At 44.7% G+C, this 14,599-nt stretch overlaps 1 protein-coding gene across 10 annotated transcripts in view; it reads right to left on the bottom strand.

Moving 5' to 3' along the window:
- LOC128350944 (core histone macro-H2A.2) overlaps nt 1–14,599 on the bottom strand; it is a 38,451-nt gene that overhangs the window by 2,493 nt on the left and 21,359 nt on the right. For all 10 annotated transcript variants that reach the window (XM_053309864.1, XM_053309866.1, XM_053309859.1 and 7 more), the window contains 4 exons: nt 14,331–14,441; nt 2,628–2,727; nt 1,598–1,687; nt 221–395 (listed from right to left, as the gene is read on the bottom strand). In XM_053309864.1, coding sequence (XP_053165839.1) covers nt 221–395; nt 1,598–1,687; nt 2,628–2,727; nt 14,331–14,441 — 476 coding nt within the window. The remainder of the gene's footprint in view (nt 1–220; nt 396–1,597; nt 1,688–2,627; nt 2,728–14,330; nt 14,442–14,599) is intronic.

The following is a 14,599-nucleotide window of genomic DNA, read 5'->3' as shown; positions in this document are numbered from 1 at the left end:
AAATAATCAGTTATTTGAAACATTTCATATGCTAAATTTTGATATCATGTAGCAGTTAAAGGCCCTGGGGCCCTGATGAAAAAAACTGACAGTCATCCAAGTGACTCAAATGTGTGCTAATATACTGCCTACTAGTTTATTATGCACAAGATACTGAAACATTCATAATTTTAAGTTTTCTGTTAACTGCTTGTGAGAGGACTTAAGAGACAATACATACCTGCCACTGGGGAAAGGTGGGAAAGCCACAGACTTCAGCTTCTTGTCTTCAGCAGCAGTTAAACAGTTCTTTATAGACTCCTCCAGTTGCTCCTCACACTTGTCTGAACCCCACTGTGGGATGTGACAGTGAATGACAAACTTCGCTGCTAGACCAGTAGACTGGCTGAGGGCAGCTAAAAAAAAAAAGGCGGCAAACAAGGTTAGGCTTTTAAAGAAATTATGTTCTTAGTGCTTTCCAGACCAACATAATGTATGCCTAATCCTCATTGCACTGCAGAATTCACAGATCTCCTGTAATTTATTGAAAGTAACTTGGTATTTTATATCTGCATAGAATGAAAACTCTTTATTTCATGGAGTTTCTTTCTCGCCTTAAAGATCTGATGCAGTACTCTCTCTATGCAGAATTATCAACCAGCATTCCCACTAAAGGTGCAGAGGTGTCATGTCAAAGGTGCCTCTGCAGCATTTAGGAATCCAGTCCCACTGTGCATGTGGGGGGAAGGCAATGTTCACTACTCTCTCCTTCCTTTGGAAGTGTGCTTTAACATCCCTAAATATGTCCCTGGGGGCTGTGTGACCCTCAGGAACATATTTAGGAGTGTTAAAGTGCATTTCCAGGGAAGGCAAGATTGGTGAAAATCCACTCCCCATGCAGAGGGACTCTGGATTACCAAGTGCTGCAGAAATGCTTTGCATACAGCACTTCTGCATTCTTAGTGGGGATGATCCAGTCCCACTGTATCATTATTTATAAATGATTATAAATAGGGTTTGTCAAAGCTATCAAGGACCAGTAATTTGCATTTCTTTGTGCTCAAGCTCATTTCCTCCTGTGAAAGTTGAAGACCCACTGCTTAGCCATTTACAGTAAAATAATTACCTGTTCAGATTTGAAAAATAAGATTTCAAGAACCCATTTCAATCATTGGCTAAAAATATTATATTGGGCTTTAGGGAATTATGGATATAGCTATTCCTCTAGCTAAGTGAGAATTATTGGAAGTACAGGATTTTCCTCATTAAGATACAACCTCTACACATGAGATTAAACTTTTCTGTGACACTCACTTTTATGAAAAAATTACCTGTGAAAACTTTAAACAATCAGCAGAGTTGGTGGCAAAAGAAATTAAGTTTTGATTTAGAACATGTGTCAAAAAGGGTGGAATAATCCCTACGTTGCATCATTGGCGAGGGATGCGCACAGCAAACAGTCGCATTACCTGTGTTTCCTTTAGCTACATTTAGTCTTTAAAATCAATCTCAATACAGAATTTAAGGTTAAGTCAGAATGAATGAAAAAGGACTGCGTGTTTGAGTGGAGGAAATGTTGAGCAATTAATTAAAATGTTTTAATAAATAGATAGAATACCTTCTGTTACTTCCAGAGGTCCTTGAGACTTCCGTAGTTCTTTTACTGTCTCTAAGAACTCTTTACCTCCAGCCTTTTCCAGCGCTTTCCCTGAAAAAACATCAAAAGCAAGATCTCTCTGTATCAAAATACTGAGTGGAGCTTTCAGATAAAAATACAGGTCCACAACTGCATCAACAACCCATTATGAGCCTGGTGCCCTGTGCCCAGAGATTCCTTTATCATTGACATACATGGCAGGACATACTTTTTCTCCTAGTGCCTGAGATTTCAATTTGAAATATAAATGATGATGGTACTGTAGTGTCTTCAAACAATGGTAACAGGCACAAGCCTGAGTGTATGCAAACACAACCTACCTTATTACACTGGCTGACATATTGAGGAAAACTACTCAGAGTAGTCCCAATGACTGATATACTGCACAACAATATGTCAGCCTACTAATGCTGCATTTGCAAATGCAAAATTTGCACAAATTGTGTTACACAAGAGTGAGCCTATTATCGCTAATGGGCTCTCCATTCTGTAACACAATGTATGCAAATTCTGTATTTGTATTGTATCTCATCTACTGAAATGAAAGGGTTTTAGGTCCTAACTTGTTCTTTTAATTTCATTGGGGCTGCTTTTGGGTAATTTTCCTCAACATGTCAGCCACTGTAATGAAAGGTACTAGCAATATTGCATTAATGTGGTTTGTTTTTTTAAAAGGCCAGACATGAAATGTTGAAGGAGAGGAAAAAAAATAGAAATAGCTGCTAATAGTAATGGTGGAAAATGCTGTTCAAAAACAGGCTTCTTATGTATAATTCAATTATTAATCTGAAACAATCACCAAACTTGAACAATTTGGGGTTGTTGGCTCTCATTAGGAGGTTTTTGGTTGTCTGTAGCATGTCCAGAACAATTCAAATCCAGTTTTGAGTTTGGTCAAGGACTTACAGATTATTGGATTTTAACAGTCCTCTTGGGGAAGATTTCCCATTCAGAAATCCAAGTATGCCCACCGACTTCAGTTAAGCCTTACCTACTTCCTCCTTGAGGTCTATTTCACCAGTAGTTGGGTGCACAATGCCTTCTACTTTCATGGAACCAATGTGGCTGATGTCGCTCTGTGTCAGAGACAACTAAAAAAATGCCAATGTGAGAGGAGAAAGAATTTATAAGCATGTACGAAAAGCTCCAGTGGATCAGACCAAGGGACCATATTAGCCAGCACCTTGTTTCATACAGATGTTTCCAGAAAGCTTAAAAACAGGGCATGAAGACAAGAGCCCTCCCAAACTGCATGTCCCCCAGGATCTGGTCTTCACAAGTAAGCTGCCTCTGAATGTGGAAATTCTCTGTAGCTGTCATAGCTAACAGCCTTTGAGATCTACCATGAATTTGTCCAACCCTTATTTACTTATTAAAAACATTTATATCCTGCTTTTCTCTCAAGATACCAAAACAAACAGAATCCATAAAAACAAACACAGACAATATAAAACCACACAACAAATATAAAACAGCCAGTAGGGAATAAAAATCAGCAGAAACAGCCCTCCAAACCAACAACAAACAGGGATCAGCTGAAAGAGTAGAAAAAACACAGCCTCCCTGTTTCTTGATGAAACAGCACAGTGAGCTTAAAGAAGGGGCCAAAAGGGCTTCCATGAGGGGGCGCATTTTACAGTATATATGCCTCAATTGAAAGAGGGGCGGCCTCTTATGTACACTCACTGCTTCTCAGTCAGCAAGGGAATCCTGATGACTGGCTCACACAGGAGTGGCTGTTTTAAAGGCATCTAAGCAACTGTCCCTCACCATTCTCTTTAGCAGTGCATTCCGTGAGCTGATTAAGCATTGTGTGAAATATTGGCTGATGTTTTGTACAGTGGAACATGGGCAGTTCTGAAATGCCTGCACTGTTGCGGACATGTAAAAAACCATCCATTTTGCTACACAAGAGTGCTCTTGCGTTAATATTTAAATTTGCATACTTACACTTGCGCAATGCTACACTGGAAATAACTACAGGTTACTCACCTGTAACATTGGTTCTTCTAGTGGTCATCTGTACTTTTATACAAATGGGCTATGTGCCTGCACAGAGACCTCATCGGAACCTAACAAACTCAATTATCCTGTTTCAGGTAGCTGCCTGGCAGATAGTGTCTAACGGGAATGCACAATCAAAGGCGACAGAGGTCACCACTGACTGAACTGAGTGTGCCTTAACGGTTGCTGGCAACTGCTTGAGAGCCAATTGATAACAGATTTCAATTGTGGAAACTATCCAACTAAACATGGACTGGGCTGAAACTTGAAGACCTTTACGTGGCCCATAATAGAGAACGAACAAGGAAGGAGTTTTCCTCCATTCAGCAGACATCTGGATATAGAAGGATAGCATCCTTCTAATGTCCAGATGATGTAATCGTTTCTCTGCATCCGAGGAAGGATTCGGAAAGAACACTGGCAGAGTGAGTGGTGAAACATGGACACCACTTTGAGTAGAAACTGGACATCTGGTCTAAGAACAACCTTATCTTTATGAAACTGAAGGTATGGTTGGTCAACCCTGAAGGCTCTCAGTTCACTTACCCTCCTGGTGGAGGTAATGGCCACCAAAAGGCAACTTTCCAGGTCAAGAGATGGGGGTCAACTGAAGCCAAAGACTCAAATGGCGGGCGCAGCAGACCAGCCAACACCACTAAGAGATCCCAGGCTGGTGACATAGCAGGATCATCCGGAAACATATGTGTTAAACCTCTTAGAAAACTTTTTACCCCCGGGTCTTTAAACTATGAAGCCCAGTCAGCAGGGGAACGCACCACAATGGCAGCCAAATATACCTTAAGGGATGAAAGCTTTAAACCGGACTCCTTAAGGGACAACAGATAATTACATATATCTTGAATGGATGGATTAAACGCATCAAAGTTATACAGTGCAGTGAAGAAACAGAAAAGTTTCTTCCACTTGTGAGCATATGATTTCCGTGTGGACTGTTTTCTGACAGCAACCAGAACTTCCCTAAGTCTCAGTGGAAGTCAGCAGTACCTTTCATGTCATCAGATGGAGGGACTGGACATCTGGGTGCAGCACCCGTCCCTTCTCCTGCAACAGCAGGTCTGGCAGGGCAGTCAGGTGTTTCCAATCCACTGCCAAGCACCTCAGGACCAGAAACCAAGGCCTCCTGGGCCACCACGGGGCTATCAGGATTGCGCTGGCCCAATCCACCTTCAGTTTGCGCAGGACCCTCAGAATTAGGGGAAATGGAGGAAACATACAGAAGGGGGCCCTCCTAAGATAGGATGAAGGCATAATCCAGAGAGCCCTTGCCTTGCCTCACCCTCACCTCCCCTGGAACAATAGAGGGCACATTGCACATTGTCTCAGGAAGCAAATAGGTCCAGCAATGGGACTCCCCAGTTTACAAACATATCCCTAAAAATACCGTGGTGTAAAGCCCACTAGTGGGAGACCACTGTCATTCTGCTCCAAGTGTCCACTTGGACATTCAGCACACCCTGTATATGAACTGCCTGAGGTGATACTGCATGTGCCACACACCAATGCCAAAGCTCCAGAGCCAGAAACAGAAGGCTTCTCGAGGACGTTCCACCCTGCCTATTGACATAGGCTTTTGCCATTGTATTGTCTGTCTGTATTATCACTGAATGACCCCCAATCAGGGGTAGGAAGCCTTTGAGAGCGTTGAAAATGGCCAACAGCTCCAGATAATTGATGTGTTAAGTCCTCTCTTTGGGGGACCAATGTCCACTCAGATGAAGCCCTTCCAGGTGTGCTCACCAACCGAGCTCCGATGCATCTGTTGCGACCACCCATCAGGCTCGAGGGGCCTGAAAGGGAGTACCGACACTCAAGTGCCGAAATTCTGTTCACCACTCTGCCGCTGCCCATACCCATCGAGGAGGCGTGTGCTCTAGATGGCCCGAATCCTGAAGGGGATCAAACACGTCTAAAAACCACCTCTGAATTATGTGCATTCCAAGATGTGCTTGAGGTAGCATGTATGTACTCTCTGCCATGTAAGCAGGTGCTTTATGGAGCGCATAGTCTGTGGGCTACCGGCTAGGAAAGTAGCCGTCAGCCTCTGGAGAGTAACTATGCAGCCCATTGGAAGGAAGACCCTTTCCAAGGTTGTGTCGAATATCAGCCCTATGAACTGAATTTGATGGGTGGGTTCCAACTGAGATTTTTTGAACTTTATTTGGAAACCCAGCTCCTGCATGGTATCTACCACGATCTCGAGGGCATCCAGGACAGCACGCCTGGTGCTCACCAAGATGAGCCAATCATCTAAATATGGTAGCACCTGCAAACCTTGCTCCTGCAGTAATGCCACCACTGGGGCCAGACATTTTGTAAAAACTCTCGGTGCGGTCATGAGGCCGAACGGCAAGGCCTTGAATTGATAGGGTATCCCCCCCGATCTGAAACCACAGGAAGCGTCGATGCTGAGGGCATACTGAAACATGATAGTAGGCATCTTTTAAGTCCAGGGAAACCATCCACATGTTCTTTTCCAGGATGGTCACAATGGAACATAGGAAACTGCCATATACTTAGTCAGACCATTGGTCTATCTAGCCCAGTATTGTCTTCACAGACTGGCAGCGGCTTCTCCAAGGTTGCAGACAGGAATCTCTCTCAGCCCTATCTTGGAGAAGCCAGGGAGGGAACTTGAAACCTTCTGCTCTTCCCAGAGCGGCTTCATCCTCTGAGGGGAATATCTTGCAGTGCTCACACATCAAGTCTCCCATTCAGATGCAACCAGGGCAGACCCTGCTTAGCTATGGGGACAAGTCATGCCTGCTACCACAAGACCAGCTCTCCTCTCCTAAATGGTTGGTACCAACAGCATTCAGAACCTTTTGTAGACCAAATGTTTGTTCAGGGCCCCGAGGTCTAATATAGGGCGCTGACCGCTTTATGGCTTTGGCACCATAAAGTACCGGGAATAGAACCCAGGGCTGTCGGGGTTGGTGACTTTCTTGATTGCATCCTTTTCCAGGAGAGCAGCGACCTCTTGATCCAACTCCGGGGTGCAAGGAGTCACCAGAATCCTGAACACCGGCCGTGTCCCACAAAACTCTAGGGCATAGCCCAAACGTATAATTGTGAGGACCCACTGGTCCGTAGTCACTTTGTCCCAGCTCGCCGAGAATGGGGCCAGGTGAGTCCTGAAGCGCCCTGAGTCACTGATTCTTCTGGAAGATATTTGGGCGCTGTTTCTGAAAGGCCGGCTTACTGGGCTGTCCACCCGACATGTATCTTGGTTGGAATTTGTTGCCACGAAAGGACCGTTCTGAAGGCGACTGTTGCTGGGAAGAGGCACTCTGTGTCTGATAAGGCGACCACCTGTCAGTTTTCTGTGGTTTGGTAGTTGGTGAAACATATGACATAGAACGTGCTGTGTTCCTCAACTTCTGAACTTTCTGGAGTGTGTCATCAGTCTGTTCTGAAAAGAGACTAGAGCCCTCAAAGGGCAAGTCCTCAATCCTAGCATGGGCGTCATAGTTAAGTCCAGACAAGCACAGCCAAGCGTGTCGTCTGAGTGCCATAGATGTGATCATCATCTTAGCTGCACATTCCACTGAATGTCGGGCTGAATAAAGTTCCTGTTTTGCCAGCTGAATGGCCTCACGGAAAAAGCTTTTGCCGGATCCCTCTTGTCCTGTGGGAGGAGATCCAGAAAAGGATCCACCTTCTCCCACAAAAAGTAGTTATATTGGGCATTATAAGCCTGATAATTGGCCACCCTCACGTGTAGGGCCGAGGCTGAATACAGCCTCCTCCCGAAGGAATCCAATTTTCTGCCTTCCTTGTCACTCGGTGCAGACTGGCTGTGACTCCTGGTCCTTTGCAAGGAAGCCTCCACGATAATTGAATTCGGGGTGGGATGATTTTTTCAAAAAGGCTGTATCATCCTGCAGTTGCATCCTGTAGAAATTCTCTAAACCCCTGTTAGGCTGAGAAAGTGTTGTTGGCTTTTCCCAGTGAGCTTACATGACCTTCAGCAATGCCGAATTCAGGGGCAAAGCAGCTGGTACCTTGGCCTCTGAGTCAATAAGGCTGAACAAAGGGTCCAGTTCTCTTTTGCTGGTTACCGAGGCTCACTCCCAAGGCCGATGCCATTCGGGCCACATAAGCGGAGTACAGTTTGAGGTCCTTTGATGGGAGACAGGCTTCAAGTCAGACTGTATGTCAAGTGGGGACGAGCCTAGAGAAACTATTTCAGAGTCCTGGGAGCTAGCATCATATTTGGGCTCCAGGGGAGCCAGAGGGTCCTGTGTCATGGACGTCGAACCCAAAGGTTTGCTACCTGGGTTGTCTGGTATCGAAGTGGAATGTTCTGCCGGCAGCCTTTGGAGAGGCACGGTAGCTTGATGCATCACTGGAACCGAAGGGGGTGGTTCGCAACACTCGTTATGATCTCTCGGGGAGTTTTGGGGTGAGCGGGAACATGGCCTCCCTTCTGAGTGTGAGGGGGGTTTATGCCAAACCCTCATAGTTACGGGTTTCCCACACATGGGGAACTTCCGAGTAACGGGACCCATAGCGGTGGTCAAGCATAGTCCGAGTAGTCAGACTAATAGTCCACTTGGTATCAATCACATGATCCAGAGTCCCGGCGCCATGCGCCATAAGAAGTCTCAGCTTCCAACAAGGCTGAGCGATATTCTGGCATCTGGTATCGATCTTGATACGATTGATCATGACGGTCCCAGGACCGATCCCATCTGTAAGTTGAGGAGCGTTCTTCTGAGTCCCAACGGGTACCATGGTCTCAAAGAGGGATACACTCTGGGTGCCTTTGAGGGGGCGACCGGCGTTTAGGCAGCCACGATGCGTCTTCTGCTTGCTTGCTTGGAGAACTTCCTCCTCCAATGAAGCACACCCCAGTTCATCCATTGCCATTGAATGTTCTCTACTTGAACTAGCCCAATTGTGGGCTAAGTCCACCGACGGTACAGCCATGGGTGAGCTGTAGGTCTTGTCAACATTGATGACTTCTGTGCTGGATGATCCGAGGCCACTTTAGTCTTTTTGGCTGCAGGGGCCTCTGATGTAGGAACTTCCTCCTTTTTCTTCTTCTTGGGTATAGGAGGGAGGTGTTGACCCACTGGCAAATGATGCAGCTTCTTCCTTTTTATCTTTGGTACCGACCTCAAGGTATTCGTGTAGTACTTCGGTACCACAGGTGCCTGATGCGGAGGAAGGTCCTCCGAGCACACCAGCTCACTCGAAGCCTTCGAAGGCCGAGCTGTAGAGGATGCAGAGATCAGTACCGGGGTTGGGTTTTCGGCCTCTATAGGAGTGGATACCACGCGTTCCGATTGTACCGATGAAGCCATTTTTATGGACCACTTCAACGATAGGGCTTCCAAGGAACGGAGAGCCAGATCTCACAGGGCTGAGCACAGGCGAGAAGCCCTATTTTTGCGAACCTGCTTCGTGAACTTCTGGCAATGAAGACAGGTCTTGACAATGTGGGATTCCCCCAAGCACAAGAGACACTCGGTATGAGTATCAGGGGAAGGGATCTTAGATCCACAGCGGATACATTTTTAAAAGTTCGTCGTGCCCAGCATAAATGCCAAAGGCCGGCCAGCCACCACGCTCCGTCCCAGCCGGGATCGGAACTCCAAGGAGGGGAAAAACCCCCGCAAAAAACAAAACACCAAAGAAAAATGCTACTATGCAAAAGAATTAAAGAAACAAAGAAAGAAACACTAAGAAATTAAAGAAGCAGGGAGAAAAAACAACAAGGGGATATCTTGATCCTACTTGTTGCCAAGCTGCAGACTCCATGACGTTCACTGAAACACAGACGAAGAAAGACTGAGGGGATGAGGAGTGGTGCAGCTGCATATAGCGGCTGAGGGTGGGGTTCCTGCCCGAAGCAGGAGAATTGAGCTTGTTAGGTTCCAAAGAGTTCTCTGCGCAGGCATATAGCCCATTTGTGTAAAAGACAGAGACCACGTCAAAGAACATAAGAACCATTGGAGAAGGACAATTGCGCCAGTTTAAGTATTTGTGCAAGAGTGCTCTTGCTCAACACTGTGGTGTTTTTTTAAACATACTTGCAACAGCAGGGGCAGTTCAGAACTGCTTGCATTCCACTGTGCAACATGTCAGCCAATACTTCCTTTTTTCTGAGCCTCTGCCTATCAATTTCATTGTTCTTTCCTCTCCCTCTCATTTTGAGGGAGAAAATCTCTACCCACTTTCTCTATACCATTAATAATTCTATAAACCTCTATTATCTCCACAGTTGTACTTCCCATCCCCCCACCCCCAAACACTTTAGTTTTTCCTTGCAGCAAAAGTACTCAAACCCCTGGATAATTTTAATTTCTCTTTTCTGTATCTTATCCAGTGATTGCACTTTTAATGATGGGGCAACAATATTTTAAATGCAACTGCACCATAGATTTACATAAGATTTTATGAAACCAGCAGTTCTATTTTTTATTTCTTTCCTAATAATTCCCCAAACGGAATTTGTCCCCCCCACCCCCACTTCCACTGATCTGATATTTTTAGTGAGATATCTATCACTGCCACAGCCAGTAACGGCTGGTGAGGAGGAGGCTGGATGCAGAGGGGCGGTGACAGGCACCTTTAAGAGTAAATGAATAGGTGCTTACCTCCGCTCTTGCCACACCTGAACACTGCTTGGAGAAGCAGCATGCTGCCCAGCACCCCCTGCAGGGGGAATTGCCTCCACCACTCACCTGGCCACGGGTGGTGATAACATCAGGACTGCTGGCTTGAATACCCCTCCCCCAACATCACTCAAGGACATGCCAATGTGATTGCAGCATGCCCTTTACTCACGTAAAAGGGGTGATAATCCCTCTCATAGAAAATCCCTAATTGTAGCACATAGAGTTATTCAGATTATCATTCCTCTCACACGAGTAAAGGACATGCTGCGATCACGTCAGCACATCCTTGAGTGATGTCAAGGAGGGCGCATTTCTGCCAGCGGCTTGACATTATCACATGTAGGCCTACAGAAGGCTGTTGTTTATCTGAACCAGCCATATATGAAGTTTAAAATGTTTGCCCTCAATGCACTTTGCATTATCTTATTCACTGTCTACAGAATTGTGTTCCTATCACACTTTAGAAGCAGAAAATAGGTAGATCTTACTTGCTTTTTTATTACTACTAAACTGTTACAAAGGATTTTGTTTTCAAACTAGGAGCTCCCTTTCCAAATGTCATTAAAGAGCCTTTAATGACCACATGCTTATATTCCCCTTCAGAAACCCTGTATTGTTCATTCTGCAAAGTGAGTAAGGTGACAGCAAAATTAACTTTGTGCAAGGAATCTGGTATCTTTTCAATGCCAATTTTTATAATCAAAAGGTCTGTCAAAGTTATCATTCTTATCCAGCTACAAAGGTCCACAGCATCAGCTAAGGATGCACATGCATAGTCTATGTCTGATAAGTGGTGACAGTACAAACCAGTTATTCAGAGGGAGGAGGAAATGGGGCAATGGGGACTAAGCCCCCCCTCCTTTCTCCTGCAAACAGAAGATGGATACTGTTGCTAATTTTTGGACTGGTGCAACAACAGGCAGCATGGCCTCCAGACTAGGAGAGGAACAATTAATGTAGTTCCCCATCCAGCTACAAATACGTTTGCCTCTAGCTAGATTAGGGCACTTGAATGGATCAGGATATAGCACTGCATAAAGGTAAAGAGTGCTGTCAAGTCGATTTCGACTCCTGGCGCCCACAGAGCCCTGTGGTTTTCTTTGGTAGAATACAGGAGGGGTTTACCATCGCCGCCTCCTGCGCAGTATGAGATGATGCCTTTCAGCGTCTTCCTATACCGCTGCTGCCTGATATAGTACCAGTGGGAATTCGAAGCGGCAGCCTTCTGCTTGTTAGTCAAGCATTTCCCCACTGCGCCACTTATATTTATATCATATGGTACTCTTTACAAATATCTCTGAAATAAATGGGACTTAAACACATCATTTTCTTTAAAATACACACATCATTTTTACCTTGCACAATTGTTGGCCGACATCCAGATTAACTTTCCACAGACATGCCAGATTTTCCTGTTGCACAAGTGGGGAGGGGGAATCTCCCATCCCTCTGCAGTCACTTGTGCCTCCCAAAACTATATCCAGTAGAGTTGGGGGACCCTAAGAGAAATAGTTTTGGGAGGCACAGGCAGCTGCAGAGGGAAGCAGAGTTTGCTGTAAACTGCTCTGCCTTTCTGTGCAACAGAAGAACCTAGGATATCTGCAGGAAGTTAGTTTGAGAGTTAGCTACTTTCCACTGTCCTTGGAATTCAGTTTTACTAGCTCTGCAACTTCCTATGATGAAGCAAAAGCACAATGCTCAGAGATATCAAGATGACGGTAAACCATGCTAATGCAGTCCCAAACTCTTGGAAACCATACCTGTTTACTACTACTAAGAATATTTATATACCACTTTTCAACAAAATGCTCAAAGTGGTTTACATAGAAAAATAAACAATAAACTAGCTGAACCAGGCGGAGATCATATGTGCCTCTAGCCCCCCCCCCCCGCTTTCTTCCTGCTCAAGCCCACTCGCCAGTTGCTGCTTTCTTCCGCCCGCTGGCTGCCGCTTTCTTCCCGCTCCCCCCCTCCCCACGGCTGCTGTTTTCTCCCGCCCGCACGGTTTTTTTCTCCCATTTGCCCACCCGCTGCTGCAGTTTTTTTCTCCCTCCCGTCCACCCACCCGTCCCCGCCACTTTTCTCTCCCCGCCATCCGCCCACCACCACTTTCTTCCCCCTCTCCTCCTCCCTTGGCCAGGCCTCTTGCTGGAACTCTCGCAGCGTGTTGCGAGAGTTCCGCCGCCATATCCTGGACACGCATGCTGGCTAGGATAATTAAATATATAGGCTAGGGATGTGCAAATCAATTTGTGGCTCAATCGATTCGACTCAAATCTAGGCAATTCGAGTGATTCGACCTCAAACTGAATCACCCTTGAGGATGCTTACTAGATTCATGGTTGAATTGAATAACCCTCAGTTCAAGCTCGAATTGATTTGGCGAATTCAAGCATTTTACGAATATGATGAATATTTATATACCGCTTTTCAACAAAGGTTCCCAAAGCAGTTTACACAGATATAATTAAATAATGAGATGACTCCCTGTCCCCAAAGGGCTCACAATCTAAAAATGAAACGTAAGATAGACACCAGCAACAGGCACTAGAGGGATACTGTGCTGGGGATAGATAAAGCCAGTTGCTCTCCCCCTGCTAAATAAAGAGAATCACCACTTTTAAAAGGTGCCTCTTTGCTCAATTAGTCGGGGACTAACAATTTTGTCCCCAGAGACCTCCATTTTGTCCCCTCCAAACTTCTGCCATCACTGCCAGGGGTGAATTTTTTTAAATTTTTATGTGTGGATTCTTGGTTGTGAAATGGCTTCTTCTTAGGAACTTATTTCACAACTGAGACCCACATTGTGGATCAAATCTGAATTGAATTGACCCAGATTTGAAGGCAGAAGGTTTGAGTTCGAATCAAATCACAAAAATCAATTTGTACACATTCCTACAATAAACAAGTGCTTAAAGTTTGACTAACAAGCAGAAGGTTGCCGGTTTGAATCCCTGCTGGTATGCTTCCCAGACTATGGGAAACAGCGATATTGGATAGCAGCGATATAGGCAGATGCTGAAAGGTATCATCTCATATTGTACGGGAGAAGGCAATGGTAACCCCCTCCTGTATTCTACCAAAGAAAACCACAGGACTCTGTGGGCACCAGGAGTCAAAATCAACTTGATGACTGACTTGAAATCGACTTTACCTTACCTTTACCTCCCTATCCTAAAAGGGCTCACAATCTAAAATGAAACATAAGATTGATACCAGCAAGAAAATGAAACATAAGATTGATACCAGCAAGAACAAGATGCTGTGCTGGATTTGGACAGTTGCTCTCCCCCTGCTCAATATAAGAGAGTCACTGCTTTAAAAGGTGATTTTTTGCTCAGTTAGCAGAGGTATTCATGGAACACTTTCACATACAGGACAATCGGTCTTGTATATGCAGTAGGTAATATAGGCAAAAGCTTTTACTAAGTAGCCAAATTTGGTACTCAGGTTTAGATTCCCATAAATATTGTAAAAATGGACTGCTGGGAAGAGAGAGAGAGCAAGAGAGAAAAAGACTTATCACTCATGCATCACACTTGAATTGTGTTCATGTAAATAAGGTGGCAGGAATGTGTCTCATTTTACAAGGAGTTAGAAATGCATGTGTTAAAACATGTAGCTCCTAAAGTGATAATCTGAGGAGAGGGCTTTAGGGGTAGAGCAGCTGGCCCTATCCAACCCCAGCACAGCATCCCTATAGTGATAGTTGGTGTCTAACTTTTGTTTCTTTTTAGATGGCGAGTCCTTTTGGCACAGGGAACAATCCAATTTGTAATTTATTTATTTTTCTATGTAAACCACTGTGGAAACTTTATTGAAAGGGAGTATATAAATGAAGAAGAAGAAGAAGAAATAATTTTATAATGAAGTTAACCCTCAAAGGGAATAACTTATTCGTGAACACAGAAATGCTTAATGAATCCTGATTACAGTAAATCCTAACACAGAACAAGCTGCAAGTGGAAAGCCAAGCAGGGCATCTTTTGCTGGAAAGCATGGACATAACATGTTGTTGTACTGCCTTCTGTTCTCTCATTTAGTACCTTCTGTCCTGGAACAAGGCTCTTGGAAGAGAGTATGGTGAACCCATCTCCAGGCCCATCATCAGCTGCTGAATTTGATGCACCTTCTTTTTCATTCTCTTTCTGTTTGTTCTATTGAGAAAGAAAAGAAAATAAGAGTTAATTATATTTCAGAAGATCAAATATACTTTTTATAAATTGTTATAATGTGCACACAAATGGTGCCTCACCATAATATAGTTATAGCTGACTACATTTTCTGTAGCTAAGGAATGTTCTGCAAAGACACT

The sequence above is a fragment of the Hemicordylus capensis genome, chromosome 3 (genome assembly GCF_027244095.1).
Source record: "Hemicordylus capensis ecotype Gifberg chromosome 3, rHemCap1.1.pri, whole genome shotgun sequence".
Taxonomy (NCBI): domain Eukaryota; kingdom Metazoa; phylum Chordata; class Lepidosauria; order Squamata; family Cordylidae; genus Hemicordylus; species Hemicordylus capensis.
The sequence above is the reverse complement of the archived record's forward strand: the minus strand, read 5'-3'. Positions and strand labels throughout refer to the sequence as shown.